The sequence below is a fragment of the Aricia agestis genome, chromosome 19 (genome assembly GCF_905147365.1).
Source record: "Aricia agestis chromosome 19, ilAriAges1.1, whole genome shotgun sequence".
In the NCBI taxonomy this organism is placed as follows: Eukaryota; Metazoa; Arthropoda; class Insecta; order Lepidoptera; family Lycaenidae; genus Aricia; species Aricia agestis.
Window position 1 is genome coordinate 3,409,100 of NC_056424.1, and position 17,653 is coordinate 3,426,752.

At 40.9% G+C, this 17,653-nt stretch overlaps 1 protein-coding gene across 1 annotated transcript in view; it reads left to right on the plus strand.

The window, feature by feature from the left end:
• LOC121736730 overlaps positions 1-17,653 on the plus strand; it is a 46,270-nt gene that overhangs the window by 4,389 nt on the left and 24,228 nt on the right. The window contains exons 5-15 of the mRNA XM_042128115.1: positions 983-1,070; positions 1,433-1,604; positions 1,803-1,925; positions 6,783-6,944; positions 7,404-7,580; positions 8,097-8,182; positions 8,825-9,930; positions 12,224-12,228; positions 15,528-15,617; positions 16,348-16,386; positions 16,778-16,958. Of these exons, the coding sequence (XP_041984049.1) occupies positions 983-1,070; positions 1,433-1,604; positions 1,803-1,925; positions 6,783-6,944; positions 7,404-7,580; positions 8,097-8,182; positions 8,825-9,930; positions 12,224-12,228; positions 15,528-15,617; positions 16,348-16,386; positions 16,778-16,958 (2,229 nt within the window). The remainder of the gene's footprint in view (positions 1-982; positions 1,071-1,432; positions 1,605-1,802; positions 1,926-6,782; positions 6,945-7,403; positions 7,581-8,096; positions 8,183-8,824; positions 9,931-12,223; positions 12,229-15,527; positions 15,618-16,347; positions 16,387-16,777; positions 16,959-17,653) is intronic.

Consider the following 17,653-nt stretch of genomic DNA (forward strand, 5'->3'; position numbering starts at 1 on the left):
ACCGTCAAGGAATAATAAGGATTTTGACTAAGTTTCTCTTCTGACCATAAAGTTAATATACCTAGCGGAATAGAGAAACAAAGACCTGAGCAAGCGAGATGTCACTATCAGTAACACTGCATGGTAAAAAGATACATGTGATAACTGATACATGACAGCAGAACCAATTTTTTTCATCTGTTTGACTCCAGTCGCCACGTTAATCTCTTAGAAAGATGCATGTGTAAGTGTATACCTTAACAAATTTTTACACACGGATGTAAATCAATTTCGGTTTCATTCATAAAGTTAATATACCTAGCGGAATAAAGCAACAATCTCGAGCTGTCAAACGTTACCGAAATTGGTTTCATATGTGTGTAAAAATATGTGTACAAATACACTTACACAAGCATGATTGAACATGATTTCTATGAGATTAAATTGTCGACGTGCGGCACGTGCCGACTGGACGTCAAAAAAAGAGTGCTGCTGTCATGTGTCACACGTCTCTTTTTACCACGCAGTGTTACTGATAGTGACATCTCTCTTGCTCAGGCCTTTGTTTCTCTATTCCGCTAGGTATATTAACTTTATGGTTTCATTTGACAGCTCGAGGTTGCTCTATTCCGCTAGGTATATTAACTTTATGCTTCTGACACGTGTGCTCGTCGCACACGCTCTTTTTTTTTTATACGGGCCTCAAACACGTTAAAGGGCCCATTCACGGCAGGACTGCACGGCAGTCCTGCAGTAAATGGGCCTCACTGATTGGTTCACACTCGGTGTTGCCGGCCGGAAACACCGAGTGTGAACCAATCAGTGAGGCCCATTCACTGCAGGACTGCCGTGCAGTCCTGCAGTGAATGGGCCTTTTTATAGTCTTGGTGTCGTAGGTCACAAATAAAATAATTGAGGGTAAAAAATAACATAATAATATGTAAAATGTAGATACATTTTCCGGTGATAGTCTTTAACAATTTACGCTCCAATATGCCACCAGATGTCCAGCACGTGCGTGTGCCGGTGTTTGTGGAGCGTCACCGAGGCAGGTGCTTCTTCAACGGCCAGCGTTCCTCAGCTTTGGCACGGTAAGTACCGCCATCTTGGCTTTATCCATGTGCTCTATACTTATACATAATATACTTCCTTACTGCGCAATTAATAACATTTAATTTAGTATTTGGTAGCATTATAATCGTCTTATATATAGATAAGACTATTATAATGTATCAAAAGTAAGTGTTAATACTTTAGGGTGTGTACGTGTTTTACAAATTCTTTTTTCACTTTTGTACGGGCAAGCGTCCCAGCGTCACGATTTTCCCTATTCAAAGGTAAAAAATTATACTTTTAGTTTTGAAATATAAGTGGAAGTTCAGGGAAGTTTCATATTAGGAGGAAAGTGATGCAAAGTTCACCGGGCAATCTAATATAAGTAAAATATTTTCAGCTACCGCGGTTCTCCAACTTGGCCGGGTCACGTGACGACGGGACGCGGCGGCGCGGCCGGGTGTCGCGGGCCGCAGTTCACGCTGTCGCGGCCGCTGTGCGCACGCCTCGCCGCCTGCTGCGCCAACCTGACCCACCTCGCGCTGGACTACTGCAACATTGACTGCCAAGTTGTAAGCCTTAATTTTGGACTCCAAAACTAGGACAACTTTTAAAAACGAAGAGGCAAAGGTATTTGGATTATGGATTTCGGTTATGAATACCTAAAATGTTTTATGAAACAATTTTAACCTTAAAGGTTTTTATTCATCATCCATGTTTATTGACAGTGCTACAAGAATCAAGTGAAAATCGTATGTGGTTAATTTCAGACAAGTCTGCAGCAGCTACCGAGGACGCTGAAGAAGCTGTCGCTCCGCGGCTCCAAGCTGTTCAACATGACCATAGACAAGTCGTTCCTTTTTAAAATACAAGACTATCAGCCAGGACTAGAGGTAATTCAGATTTGGAGCTTAAATTTGACATAGTATGTAGACGACAGGACTAATTTGCAACCTAAAACATTCTTAAGAATTTTTTAGGTTGCAAATTAGTTTTTATTATAATATATATTATATACTATTAGTTAGATAGACTTACTTTCGCATTCATAACATTAGTAAGTACTAATGTTATGAATGCGAAACTAAGTCTATCTGTCTGTGTGACTATTTGTTAAAAGAAACTGTGTACCAAATGTAATTATTTTCTGTTAAATGAAATTTGGTACACAGGTAGTTTGGAGCCTGAGAAAGGATATAGGCCACTTTTTATTGCGAGAAAGCGGTTGTGGGGGATAGGGTTTTTTTTTTTTTTTTTTTTTTTATTATAAAATTGGGGCCGTCTATAGACTGTTCGTCCATATCCTTTTTTTGTTATTTTATTATTTAGATTTTTCGCACCAAGGATAATTGAAATAATATTATGAATTTTAATTAATTGTGGTCCATCACGCCATGGACACTTTTTTTTTTTTTTTTTTTTTTATATATATGTCTATATGTATATTTAATAGAATAGAGTATAATATGTTATACATATAATAAATAAATATATACATTTATTGTTTTATAAATTGCATAATAATAATATTAATGTTTTGAACGGTGAGGTCCCAGTCGGTGTGGCGGCCAGTAGATCCGACATTTTCCGATTTCCTTAGATTTTATGCTGCTCCACCCTTTGCCTTTAGATGTTGTGACATTGGCTTGGTGGAGAGGGGTCACTCAAGCTGGGTGGAGTTTCTAGGTTGTTAAAAAGACATCGTTCTGTGTCGAATCTACCCGCCATGTGGCTTAGGACTTTATCGTTCCTGTCTTTTATAGCCATTTTTATATTATAATCTCTTATGTGTTCGGTTGACACCTCCGTGGCTCTTTTTATGAAGCTTGCCACAGCGTCTCCATCAGTGTCAGTGTAATAGACACAGGTGTTAGTGTGCCGGGATATGGCTACAACTGCATGAGGAACGCTGTCATGGATTGCCAGCTTTCGGGACTTGGTCTGTATGATGATCACCGAGGGACTCGTTAATCCCTGAGCTTCATGGATTGTGAGGACGCGAGAGTCCGTTCCCGATCCATAGCCTGTATTAGTGAGGGCTGCTTTCTCCTCTTGTGTGTGGACAAGATACAGGGTATTTAGATTGGTTTTAGGTATTCTCGCTCCTGAATACTTCATTAGCTTTAGGGACCGCACTATTTCCTTCGATGAATAGATGTTATTATAGACCATGCTTAAGGCGTATGCCACATCCATAGGGCTCCTGTGTGTGCAAGACAACTCCTGGGTGATGCTGGTTACCAGGTTTGGACGAGTGTAATTAAGTTTAAAGAGGTTTTCACGCTCTATAAACGGGAGTTGGTTAATATCTCCAATGAGGATAACATCGTTGGCGCCTGTTAACTGATTCGCCATGACGATTGAGCCGAAATGGTTCATGAGGGCCTCGTCAACTATCAACCTTTTGTAGGTTTCTTTTGTCCCATTTACCAGCAAAGAGGCCATGGTACGAACTTTATCTTTAACTTTGTTGCCAGTTCGTAGCGATAGCCTTTGCTTTAGATCCTCGGCTGCTTCGATTGTCGTTGTTATTATAACGTCTGTTTCCTCATTGAAGTTATTAATGATCCAAGTTGTCTTCCCACATCCAGGAACCCCATTGACCCACGAGTAGTTGATAGGTTTCGCGAATATATCCCAGTCCATGCTGGATTCGGGGTCCCCAGATAGGACGTCTGCCATTTCTAGTATCCTGTCTTCCAGCATTATTCTGGTACATTCCGCTATTACCACTATTGGATCCTTGGATTTTGTGATAAATTTGAGAGTTCCCGTGCGTTTTGTCTCATCCTCGTCCAGAACCACGAATCCGCAGTCGGCACTTAACGCCGCCATATACTGCCCTGTCATCGCCCCGGCAATTATTGTGGAGGTGACATTGTCGTATATGGCAGCTTTTGCATCCTCGAGTCTCACTTCTAACAGCTTTTGATTTTTCCGCTGATAGGCCTGCATGATCTTATTGCAGGTCAAGAGCTTTATGGTCTTATTTGCTCTTATTATCGCCTGGAACTCGAGGAAGGCATTTATTATATGATCTTCGGGGCTCTGGGCCAGTCTGAGTTTTGGCGGGAGCACTTGCCCGAGATCGGCCCTATATCTTTTGTTTTTATTTGCCGGTGTTTGTGTAGATGGTTCCCTCAAAAAAGCCTCCATTGCTAAAGCCTGCCGATTTGTTTGTGACGAAGCCTTGATCCGAGAAAGGGTGTTTTTATCCTCGATCATTCTTTCACGATGAAGTACTTTTTTGATGGAGCCCACAAACGCTTTTAATTTGGCCGTTGAGTTTAGAGACTTCTTAATTTCATTTTTATTTCTCTCTTTCTCATCCTCTTTTTTGGTCTCCCGTGATGCTTGGAGTCGTTCACTTGCGGAGGATGAGTTCGCCTTATTGCTGGGTTGGGACGTTGCTGGCTGATCATCACGATTCTTTTTGAGGAAGCTTAGGTCATCCCCTCTGTTCTCGTAGACGATTATCTCATGATGTTCTGAGGCTTTTACTATTCCATAGTAATTTGCAGCCCTGCCTTTGTCCTGTCCCAGTGACATGGCGTCTACGCTGATTATGCGTGGGGTGATACTGTGTCTTATTCCCATTGCTCCCAACTCCTTCAAAGACGAACATGCCCGTTCAAAGGCTGTTTGCGCATCCCATTCGAATACTATTATCGTTTTGGTGTCTGATTTCAGTATTCTGCATGGTTGGCCAGCGAAGGTAGTTGTTGGGAGAGCTAAATATTTGCTCATTTTCATGTTCGTCTTTGATGTACTTCCGTTTAGGATTGCTGCTAGTCCCGGTGAGATGTTGACGTGGTTGGGAGTGCTAAGACGGCTGTATGTTATACCCAATGTTTCGGTTGGATTAGACATAAAGAGAGGGATCGGCCTTAGTTTAATTTTCGGTTCCCCGTTTTGTCCGCGGGCTAGTAATTGTTGGGTTTGCTCTAGGGTCGGCTGTGTTACAATTTCGGTTGAAACTGCCCGTTGTATTTCTGTGTGTGCCTGTGATTGTGTTGGCGCATGTATTTCTCCTGGCCTGTGGGTTGATGTGAAGTGTGTCTGTGTGGACGTTGGGGTTTGTGATCGTGTGCGTTGTGTTTGATTTCGTGTGTGTTGTGTTGATGTGTTTGTTATTACTCGCCTTGGTGTATAGTTTAATTTGTTGTGGCCTGTGTATAACGTTGAGCCATTTGCTGTGGCTGCACTGGAGACAACTTTGCTAATGAATACCATCAACGGTTCTCTGGTGGCTTTTTCCTCCATGATGGTAGGGAGGGTTGCCTGACTTAGCTCCATTTCCAGTTGTATTTCTAAGTCAGACCTGTTACTACCAAACCTTGGGCATTCAATGAGCAGGTGGAATATTGTCTCGTCCTTTACGGGGTCACAAATGCAGGAGGGGCTGTCTTTAAGGTGGAAACGATACAAGTATGCTGCGAATCCTCCATGACCGGTCATGGCTTGCACGTGTGTAGGCGTTATTGTAACGTGCCTTAGTATTTCCCACGCCTTTTTAACAGTGGGGAAAAAAACTTTTGTGACCGATCCGGTTGAGGAGGATTGGTATCTTTCCTGCCACTTAACTGTTGTCCCCTCCCTTATTTTTCTCCGTATATAGGACATTGGCACTCTGTTGTAATCTGAGGCCGTGTTTATGGTAAGTGCAGCCTTTTTTGCCAGTTCATCCGCTCTTTCGTTTCCTGGAGTACCCGCGTGCGCTTTTAGCCAGAATAGCCGCACTTTTCTGCCTTCCTCTGTTATAGCTCTTAGGTCTTTCTTCATTTCGATCGCAAGTGGGTGAGTCACCAAAGGATTTCTCAGCATGTTTAGTGACGATCTGGAGTCACTCATGATGTTAATTAAGCTTTCCTTTGATGTCCTTGCCAATTGGATCGCTCTATAGAGTGCATAGATCTCAGATTGGAAGACTGTATTGTGCGGTTCTAGGTGGAAAGTGGAGTGTCTGGTTTCCCGGCCGTTATTCCACCACGTTAGAGCAGCTCCGGTTTTCCCCTCTATTTTACTTCCATCCGTGTATATTTGGGGGCCGGTTATTTGGTGTTCCTCGGTGGGGCTTACGTCTTCCAGGCATTCGTACTCAGTTATGATGAGTTGCGATGGATGTGGGTTTTGAAGTGGTCCCACTTTAGCTTCCACTTTCCTGTTTGGTGGTAGGTATTCTTGTGAGTACCCTTTTTTTATTTTAAATAGGGTTGCCGCTTCCTGGATTCTCAGGTCTAGGGGCAGCAGGCCGGATAAGATTAGTGCCGAGGTCAGAGATACCGTACGGTACGACTTACAGATTTTTTGGGCGAAACCTCTTTGCAGTGCATTCAGTTGTTTTTTTATATACAACTTTTCTACCGCAGGGGCCCACGCACATGCTGCGTAAAGCACGATTGGTTCGACCACTGACACATATATGGTTCTGATTATCTCCTTGTTTAAACCCCAGTTTATCCTCGCTGCACACGCCAGCTGTTTGTATATGTCAGCTGCTTTCCTGCAGGTTTTGGATACGTGCGCAGCGAAGGTCATTTTGTTGTCTATAGTTAGGCCCAATAGCTTGATCTCATTTACTAATTGGATTCTAACGTCAGCCATGTGAATGTTGGGGGTGTCATATTTTCGTTTATTTGTTATTAACATCGCGTTGGTCTTTTGCGGTTTTTGGGGGATAGGGTTGAAAAAGGGGATGAAAGTTTGTATGGAATTACTGTCATTTTTAAATAAAAACTGTCAATCAACAGTCTCTGGACGTGTCGGAGTGCGAGTGGATGGACCCGGCGTCGCTACTGCCTCTGAGCAAGCTGGAGGCGCTGACGGAGCTCAGCATGCGCGACTGCCCGAAGCTGGCCGAGTTCGTCGCGTACGCGTCTCTCACATCGCGATACGGCTTCAAGACGCTCAAGGTTTGTCTATGGCTTATCTTTAGTCTATGGCCTGTCTTAGTCAATGGATCCGGCGTATCTGCTGCCGCTGAGTAAGAAGGAGGCGCTGACGGAGCTCAGCATGCGCAACTGCCCCAAGCTCGCCGAGTTCGTCGCGTATGCGTCACTATCATCGCGATACGGCTTCAAGATGCTCAAGGTTTGTCTTTAGTCTATGATTAATCTGTGGTTTTTAATGATACAGGTTTAAAATGTCTTAGATTTGTCCATGGTTTGTCTGTGGTTTTTAATGATATGCCCCTTATTAAACAACTTTAATAAACATGAACTTCATTGCTTATGGTCACAGTTTTGATGTTTGAATTTTTTTAAAACACGATTTAAAACAGTTGTAATGTCAATATTTTGATGTTTATATTTTTAAATTTACCGCGAACACAATAATTATTATTAAGTGTTTTGGTAATTTTTACGTTACAGTCGCTCGACCTGCGCGGTTCACCAGTGGGCGACTCCGAAGTGTCGGCTCTGGGCTGGCTGCCGCGGCTGGAGCGGCTGTGGCTGAGCGCCGCGCGCCGCCGCCAGCCGCCTCGACACCTGCACTACACGGACGACGAGCCCGCGCCGCACACCGAGCTCGACGACTGGGAGCAGGAGGTGAGTACTGACCCTAAATCTTAGGCCCAACGCTGAAACACGGGCGGATGCGAGCGCGAGCGGGCACCCGTCGCGTGCGCCCATCTCATTTAGCGCTGCCAGTATAATTTTTATCTCGAGCCTGTACAGTTGTGTCGAGTAGATTACCATGGATTATTTACTTATTTATTATTTAGCAAAAAGACGTTAACGGAAACGTCGACTGCGAAAAGCCCGCGCCGTGTGCCCGCCGTCCGCCGCGCGTGAGACAGTCCGTCGCCCGCGTCCGCGCTGAATTTATTTTGTGGCAGAAGATCTGTCATAATTGGGGAATATTTCAATCGTGTAAATTGAAAGGTGTATTGCTGTTAAATATTCTATCTCAAAAGTGGCAAAACAACATGTTCATTCTAAAGGAGACACACCCCTTATTTTTTTTTTATTGATTGAAGACAAAGACATGATGTAACAGGCTCATTTAGTTACCTAGTGGTTATAATTCAATTAGTGTTTATATAATACAATTTCTGTTTTCAGGAACCAGAATACTTCAAACCAACATGGACACCAGAAGAGTCGGAGAAAAGTGAAGCTTCCTCACACAGACCGGTCCAATCAACAAGGTACCTTTATTCATTTTGCATTATGTAACAACATTGAGTATGGGTATTATTATACACAGCAGCCAAGCTAATAGGGATCATGAATTCATGACGAGTTCAATCCACATTTTGAAATTGAGTAACCCAATCAGCAGCCGTGTCCCCGAAACTGATACGATTTTGATTTACGAGTCTGATTAGTTCCAAATTGAGCTGCAGCACGATCGTGCTCTAGTATAGTTTATATGTCGCGTGGGCGTATATAAGGGGGGGGGGTCCTGGGGGGTCCGGACCCCCCTCATTACTATCCATCTTACTTGTCCAATTGACAATATAATATTATGTACCCACCGATTTTCATCGGCGAGGTACCCATGAATGGGCGAGTCCAACTTGCACATGGCCGCTTTTTTACGTTACGGAACCCCCCCCTTTATCAAAGCTATATATACGCCCGTGATATGTCGTCTCCAATTCATAGGAGTGAGAGTAGCCGTTAACAAAGTTTAAACTTTTAGAACATCGCGTCTACATGAGGTCTAAAACCTGTTCGGGAACTAACCCGGCGAGAAGAACCGGCGTAAGAAACTCGCACGGTTAATAATAGTTGCGGATGTTAATTATTGCCACATAAATAATCTGTTCTCAACAATAAACTTCCAGCACCGCATTCCCATCTACCAGCAGTCGAGCAGACGACAGCGCGAGCGACTCGCAGGCCAGTAGCGAATACTCCCCGCCTAAGAAGAGGAAGCGATACAATGAGGTTGTCATTGGCCAACGGACGGAGTCCATAGACGCCAGAGACGGCGAGAAGTACATACATACTCTAGAGATCAAAGTGACCATAGACGACGAGGGAGAGACCAGAGACAAAGGTGAGGCCGACAAGAAGAGCAAAGAGAACGACACCAAAGCATCAGGCAGCAGCAGTCCGAAAAAGGATAGCCCCAAGAAGGATCCAAAAGATGATAAGCCAAAACGAGATGACGATAAAGGTGCAGGCGCCAGCACATCCAAAGCCGGCCCATCCAAGTCCGATAAGACTGAAGGCTACGTCTGCTTCCGACAAAACCGCAACCCCATCTACGTCAACTTCAAGAAGACCGCCGAAAACGACAGCGACGACGATGACGCCGACGACAATGACGACGCCAAGAAAGATAGCTCAGATAAGGAAAAAGATAGCAAAGATAGCTCAGATAAAGATAGCAAAGATGCTAAAGATGATTCCGAACCCGGTACTTCCAACGAAGGAGAGCGGTACGTGTGCTTCAGGAAGAATCGAGATCCGGTGTATGTGAACTGCTCGCCTGAGCCGGCGCCGCCCCCGCGTCAGGTGAACTACCAAATAGAGCCGAGACACCACGTCCTATACGTCAACTTCGGCCCCCAACCCAGCACCTACCGCTTCCCCCGTGACGAAAACGACCAGCTCCGTTTGGACTTCAGATCGTCCCACATCAACCCGAGCTCTCTAGTCACCGATTTCGCCATCAGACGATTCGGCCGCGCGGACGGTGAGGACGTAAATATTATTAATCTAGGCTACATATATTACAACGACGCTCAGGGCAACAACGATGTGAACAACTTCCGCCCAGACCGCTCCAACCTGAGGTTCCTCTCTGTGACTGGGTACAGAAATATAACGGACAGGAGTCTGGTCCACCTGGCTACGTCTGCCCCATTCCTGACCGAGATCGACTTCACCGAGACCAGTATTACGGAGAGGGGTGCAGAGAACTTTAGGAGTCTTCGTCCGGACTGTGAACTGACTTACAGCCAGTTCGTGGACAGAGAAGTTAAAGATAAGAAGGACGAGGAATGTGTCACAGAATTCTTTCTGTAAAACTTTTCACTATAAGGGCAAACTGCAATAGAAGCTTGAAATTTGGTAGGACCTAGATTTGGCAGTTGAAAATAGTTTGGGGAGTCCAATTTTATATTTAGTTGGAAATCATCCAACGCTATTATCCTGTGATTTTAGCATGCTTTTAGTAATCTAGTACAAAAATGTTATGAAGCACCAAAATGTTGGTTCGCCAATAGTGCGGTCCAGGGGGGTATGCCTTTGATATGATCTCAGGGAGTACAAGTGCACTTGATCCCAACGAATTGATTTCTTACGAAACAAATAAAGTGTTTGCTGCTCTTGTCAAAATTAAATAAGGAGTCCCCAGCGGTCATTGATCTTTTTGGTCTAGGAGCTTTATGAAAATTTATCTCCAACTTTTTATGACTTCGAAGTGATATACTTCATAGTTCATACTCTTCTACTTCTTTTGGCGTATGCCTCCCCGTTTAGGAGTTGACAGCGTCAGAGTGGAGATACAAATAATCAGTTAACAGCATACTGATTGTATCGTATATCGTATTTTGCATACAAACAGATGTTTCTAGTCTAGACTAGAAACATCTGTTTGTATGAAAAACGAAGAAATATATGCGACAAGTTTTTAGACAGTCAGTGACAGGGGGTCAGTGACCGCTACGGACAGGTTACGACATTACGAAAATATCAAAAGTTTTAAAACTCGGTTTACTGTGATTAAAATGTGGCAAAATCTATCTGACATGAGGCAGCATCACACGGTATAAGAATTTTGCGAGATTTTTAAATTAAATACATAACAGTCTTGGAAGAGGTGACAACTACTGCCGTGGTTAAAATACCATGAGTTATTTATAAAATTAAAATGACCAACGTTATTTTAAGGGAATTATGCTTTAATGTTATCAAGGCTAGCTATAACAGGATGAAGTATACAGGGTATTTTTTTTAGTAGAGAATATCTGTCATACATAAAAATGAATCCAGAAAGATCTTCATTCTGCAAAGGCTTAAAACAGTGTGAAAAACAACTGAAGCACTTCTTATGTTTAAGATTCCTCTTAGTCATGCACTGTCACTTTTTTTCTGGCTAAGAATGACAGGAACATAAGAATTACGAGCCCCTGAATCAAAGCCAAAATGTCAGTGTTTGTAACTTGTACTAAACTGTACGTAAAGGTCACGTCTAGATATTTCTGTTATAGCTAGTCTTGAAAACAATACTTATACTCTGTTCTAATTCATTTTTATCTAAATGTAATCAATTCTATTATAAAGGTGCGCTTCGCCCTCACCGCGAGCATTCACGTGTAATGTAACATTTTAGATTCGATTTTACATTACAATACATACTACCTCCCTGACTGACGAGCATTTGCTTGTAATGTAATATTATAGATTCGACTTTAAGCATTCCAAGCTGTCAGTCAGCAAGCTGACTTCACTGTCACGTAGCATTGATGTTACAAGTTGTATCAAGATATTACACATTGTAGCATTACAAGGTGCGCATTGTAATGCTCGATTCCCCTCCCTCACTGATGTAATGTTACATTACAACTTACAAGCGAATGCTGCCGGTGAGGGATCACCTTAATGCTATCAATTTTAATGTCAAGGATTAACAGTGCAATAAAGAAATAATTACACATAAGTTTGGTGAAGTTAAAATGTTTGTTTACATTTAGACAAAAATGAATTTAAATGGATTATACTATTATTATTACTCAGTCCATAATGTATGTCACAATGTAGTAGTCGTTTGTAAAACCTATTTATTCAATAACTATTTATGATTCCTCTTATTAATAAAAATATGTATACAGCATGTAGAGCTAGACAAGGCTTTAAATGAACGTCAAAAACGTCATTTTTAACAGTTCTCCTTTGCCAGCAGAGCCCACGTTCATTTAAAGCCTTGTCGTACTTTAACTATACAAGTCTGTCTTTGTCTCACACATTGGAAAATTCACATGAAAGATAAGGACTATCAAAGGACGTGAGTGGATGAAGTGGGTAACTAACAATTTGAAAATGTTCGATTTTTTGCATAAATGATTTGAAATTAAAAAATAGGAATATATGTATAGCCAGATAAGCCAGATGATGAAGTAGGTAAGTTACAAGGTTTGTTTAACTTTTAAGGGAGGAAATGAGTATTTGCACTTATGATATAAAATATTAATTATCCATTTCATCCACTCATGTCATCAGTTATTTACTGTTAGGCCGTGTTCAAACCAAACTGACTGTGAGCCGCCGAATGTGAGCGAGCGTTACGCAGTTTATTGTATTTCCATACATATTCACTTTTTCGTTCACACCTAACCGACAATACGTTATTACGCTAGGCGTAGGCGCGGACGTTCGATACCGTTTATTTTCACGTTCACACGGGGGCAGTGAGTCTGAGCTCACATTCGGCGGCTGACAGTTAGTTTGGTTTGAACACGGCCAAGTATTTTTGTTAGTAAGAGGGCTAGTGTATTTCCTTATGAGGTTTTTAATACATTAACTTTTAAGCCATAATATGTACCACAAGTAGGTGTATTCACTCGAATGTGTATTTAGATGTAGTTTAGTATATGCTTAAACTGGCTAACTAAAAGTTGCCAGGTTTAAGAGTATAATATAGTATGTACTATGTATAAGGATCAGCACAGTTACATTTTATTTTAATTTTTACATTTAATTGAATAAATATAACTATGAACTTTCATTGAATTCGTAATTTTTGGACTATTTTTCAGTTGGCGTAATCGAAACTTAAATGGTTTAGAAATAAAAGAAGTTATCTGCATTTCCTTTACACTTATAATTGAAAACTTTATCCCCTACTTTAAAAATATAATCAAATTTGTGTACAGACAGGTCAAATTCTTTTTGTCCTCATCTGGTATGTGAGGCTCAATATTGCTTGATAGGCAAATACAAAACATCGCATTTCCACCTTCGTCCATGTCTATGCTCTATTGAATAATAATTTTATAATTATTTAAACTTAAACTATCAATTTTGTATTTTCGAATATTAGTAGTGACTTGTAAGTTGTAAGGGTAGGCGGTTTGACCGAATACTAGCCTTGGTAGAAGTTGAGGTAATATGGGAGTTGGGACAGCCAAGTCCAAATGAAATGTTAGATTGGTAGTTGATACGCACAGACAAGTAAAGTCCACTTTTGCAGATCTGGGTTAAAGTTACACTGGTTTTAATGTCACGTCTTTTGTTCTTTGTATTATTAGAAGAAGTGGAACCTCATCAAATTACTAATACTGGCTAATCCTCATAGGTGGCTGTTTTTTAAAGAAGAGAAGAAGTGGATGAAGTGGACATATGGAACTAACATTTTATAACATTTCATAGCAAGACTCATTTTTTCCCTTATAATTTGAAAAACCTTATATCTTATCTATTTCATCATCTAGCTAATATATCTAGCTATACATAGAATCCACATTTTTTATTTCAAATAATTTTCCCGGTACCAAAGCCTTCATTTATGCAAATTTCAAAATTTTTAGTTACCAACTTCATCCACTATGAGTCTTCATTTATGAAAGAGATAACAATGTTTAATTCAAGTTTAACTTTAATACAGATCTGTATGTGGGCCTAAAAGATAGAAACTAGGATAAGATCTTGCGAAGGATGCAAAAATATTTTTATCTCCAAAATTAGTTTAGTAATTTATTATATTATTTTTTATTTTATTTTATAAATAAAATATTTTAATTACAACATTTTAGACACGCGCCATTATGGTCATTGCGTTTGGAAATATCATGCCTTCTCTTTCATTAATAAAAGGAAAGAGATAGATAACATGAAATATCAGAGAGTACCTATATTATTCGTAGGTGAGTACGTAGGGCAGTCACTCTCAAAATGTGCTTTATGTATAATTTAATATTTATAATAATATTACATCTTATATATAAAAATGGATTTTCAAATGTGTTAGTCGCGCTAAAACTCGAAAACGGCTGAACGGATTGGGCTGATTTTCGTCTTAAAATATTCGTAGAAGTCCAGGAAAGGTTTTAAAGTGACACGAAGTTCGTCGGGACAGCTAGATAATATATTTGTAATTTATTTACGAGTCCTTCTATTGATGTTGTATTTAAAGTTATGGATTTGAATTATTGTATTGATATTTTGAAGGTTTTTTGTAGGTATTTATTTTATTCCTGGGGCCGACTTGCACGATCTTTGTTATAAGTTATAACTTATATTTAATCCTTGATAAAATTTTGTGTCATCTCTTTCGTCCTTTTTGTTTACGAAAGAGATAAATGATATTTAATCTGAAATTCTAAGACAAAGAAAATTTTCAAATAAGATATTTTATTTAATAAATTCGGATCCAGAACTAGTTATATTGATATACGCTATTACTATTTATTATTTAAGATTTATATTTTCTATGATTTGTGAAATTCAAGCTTTATCTAGTAATAAATTAACTGTCGATGGTAATAGTGTTGTATTATTTACCAATGTATTATGAATTAAAAACATCTGAACATAGAATCTCCTCCTTTTTTGGAAGTCGGATATACGGAAACAAAAAAATTATAAGGGTTTCACTTAACATAACCAAACCCACTTATCTGACTTGGTGTGACATATTTGACGCCGTTTTTCTAACAAGGCCAATTTGTGTCCGGTCGAGCCAATTATATTAAATAAAAGCCGAGCAAAAAAATAACTTCATAAGGAGATGGCGGACCTATGTAATTTGTGCGGGTTGTACAGCGCACACATGACACAGGTCACTGTTAACATTGATTGTATACCGTATAAAATAAATGGAGAAGAAATCAATTTCTTAGATTTTAGATTACATTACAAATGGATGGACTTTAGTAGTGGTAGCTAGTGTTCCTAAACCAGCTATACTCAACCTGCGGCCCGCTGGGACTTTCTCAGTGGCCCACGTGAGGTTAAACCATTTTGGAATTCAAGCCTACTGTCAAAACTATGCAAAATCGTCGTGAAAGTCGTAAAAATTTTTAAGACTTAAGTTTTCGTTACTTATTTATTGGCTCTAAAAATTTTGGCGAAACGTGTTTATGGGCCTGTATAAAAAAAGCTTGAGTACCACTGTCCTAAAGTGTAGTACTACTAGCTACATATCAACTCTACGTACACGTTATGTAAGCCGAATACCATTGATACTTTTGTGTGAAATCCTGCGACCAGACTATGGCTAACCAAAATTCTTTAATCGTATTGCTCCTTCGGTACAGGTATTAGCAACGTGTTCAATCGTTAATTTTGATTGCTACAATAAAAGTTGTTAATTTTAACAAACCAATTAGCTTAACAAGATGGATTAGGTTTTAGTCTTTGACAAGTTTCATAAGGATGGGTGCTGTGCTGTTTGTTCTATTTTTGAATATTTGGAGCGTTCTATCGATATACCAACCGGTAAGTTATTTACAACGTACTTAATAACATTTGACTGACTTTGAGTTGCTTTCCATCAGGTGATCCGTTTGCTTTTTTGACCCCTTACCCCTTGTGTTGTAGACAGGTGAAGATGTGATGCCGGGTAGTGTCCTCCTGCCGGCGACGCGGCGGGGGCGGTATCTAGCCAACATCGTCAGGAGACAGGCTGTGGTATGAATTATGATATACATTTTGTATAACAATCCGTTGGAAAAGGTAAACATATTTTTATCTGGAAAGAGAAAGTGGGTGAAGCCAAACGAGCGTAATTTGTGAGTTGTGACTTGTGAGTCGCAGTCCGCAGAATTTCTGCCCCGTAAATATCTTTTCATACAATCGTGTGAGTCAAACAGGACTTTTGTATGAAACTGAATGCAGCAGAATTATGCCGAACCAAAATTCTGCGACTCACAACTCACAAATTACGGTTTTTTGGCTTTGCTCTAAGTAGGAACTCGAACTCAATCTTTATTTGCAACCAAGTATGTACATAAAATCAAAATACATTGACAAATATAAAACCTATGCCTTGTTCAGACGCGGGCGTTAGCAAAATACAATTGCTTATTTTAACCACGTATTTAGACCTGATGTCAAGTAATTACGCATATTGAACAGAATTACCACAATATAGTCTGTAGTTATAACTTCTAGGGCTTGTTTCACCACTTCCTGATAAGTGACAAATAGGCTATTCACCTTAATTAACTTGACAGTTAAAGTTTGGAGAATCTGTCAAAAAAGTAGTGAATTGCCTATTCGCCACTTTCTCAGAGAGTGGTGAAACAGGCCCTTAGTCTTATCACTTATAGGTACTTTCCATTAGGACGTTATGTGTTGGAAAAATATTTCACTTTTCTTAGGAATTTATAAAACCCTCATGCAAATTCAATGTTCACAGGACGGAACGGGCATTAAATTTAACAAAGATGCTGATAGAGTAAGTATCAAGCTATTGCCTCATATATGAGTTTATATTTGCTATACTGATAAATAATTTTTGGAACGAAGTTCCTTATCGCGCATTGCGAAAGGGGGCTAGACGGAAAAAGTTTTAACGACACTTTTTTATTAGTACCTGCATAATAGGGGCAGAGGGCATTGATAGTATTTGCTATTTCCTATAGCCTGCTAGGGAAAATTAGGGCCATAACTCACCGGGGCGCCATCGCGACGTGGCCAGTGACTTTACCATGGCAACGTCCAAGCAACCTCTGGCGTCTCTACGTCGCTGCAAAGTGGTGTTTTTCTTAAAGTTAAGTTTAAAAATACCGCTTTACGGCGACGTAGAGGCGCCAGACGTTATGGCTCTCAATCGCACCAATCTCCAGATGAACGCGGAAGCGAAGAAGAAGGTGGACGTGCTGTCGGAGGAGCTGCTGCCGTACATCATAGCGGAACAGGAGCGGCGCACCACGCTGTACAAGCGCGTCATGACCGCCGTGCAGAACGGCGAGAAGGGCATCACCGTCGCCGAGATACGGAACAAGCCGCCGCTTATTATACGACGAGGCAGGGCCGGATTTATATTTTTTATGAATATAGACCACTTTAATTTTGCCGCCCTCTACCGGCATCCTAGGACGCTGCCGTCCTTTACGTCATAGGACGCTGCCGCCCATAGGCCACGGCCTATACTGCATATAAATAAATTCAGAGCTGCGACAAGGTATCGCCTGCCGTAGTACCTACAGAGCACACCAGAAATGGTTTTCTTTGGTTAGGACTTAGGACAATGTTGAAAACAAGTCGATTTTACGCATGATCTCTTGTCGGTCGTAGGCTCGATTCTTTGAATTAACAATTATATTTTCAAATTAGGTTAGGTACGACAATGCTGATAACAAGTCGAATCTGCGCATGTTCTACCAGTCGTGTCTTATTTTCCGACTAGGTTGTAGAAGTAAATGAAAATATATCTCTCTGTACTGCTCACAAACATGAGGACTATAAAGTTCAGTACTATGCGTAGCTTAAAAAAACGCCCTAAAATAAGCAAAAATTTTGACTTACTCGCATAGCTTATACGTGGGAGAGCCACGCTTCGGCACGAATGGGCCGGCTCGACCGGAGAAATACCACGTTCTCACAGAAAACCGGCGTGAAACAGCGCTTGCGTTGTGTTTCGCCGAGTGAGTGAGTTTACCGAAGGCCCATTCCCCTACCCTATTCCCTTCCCTATCCTCCCCTATTCCCTTCCCTTTCCT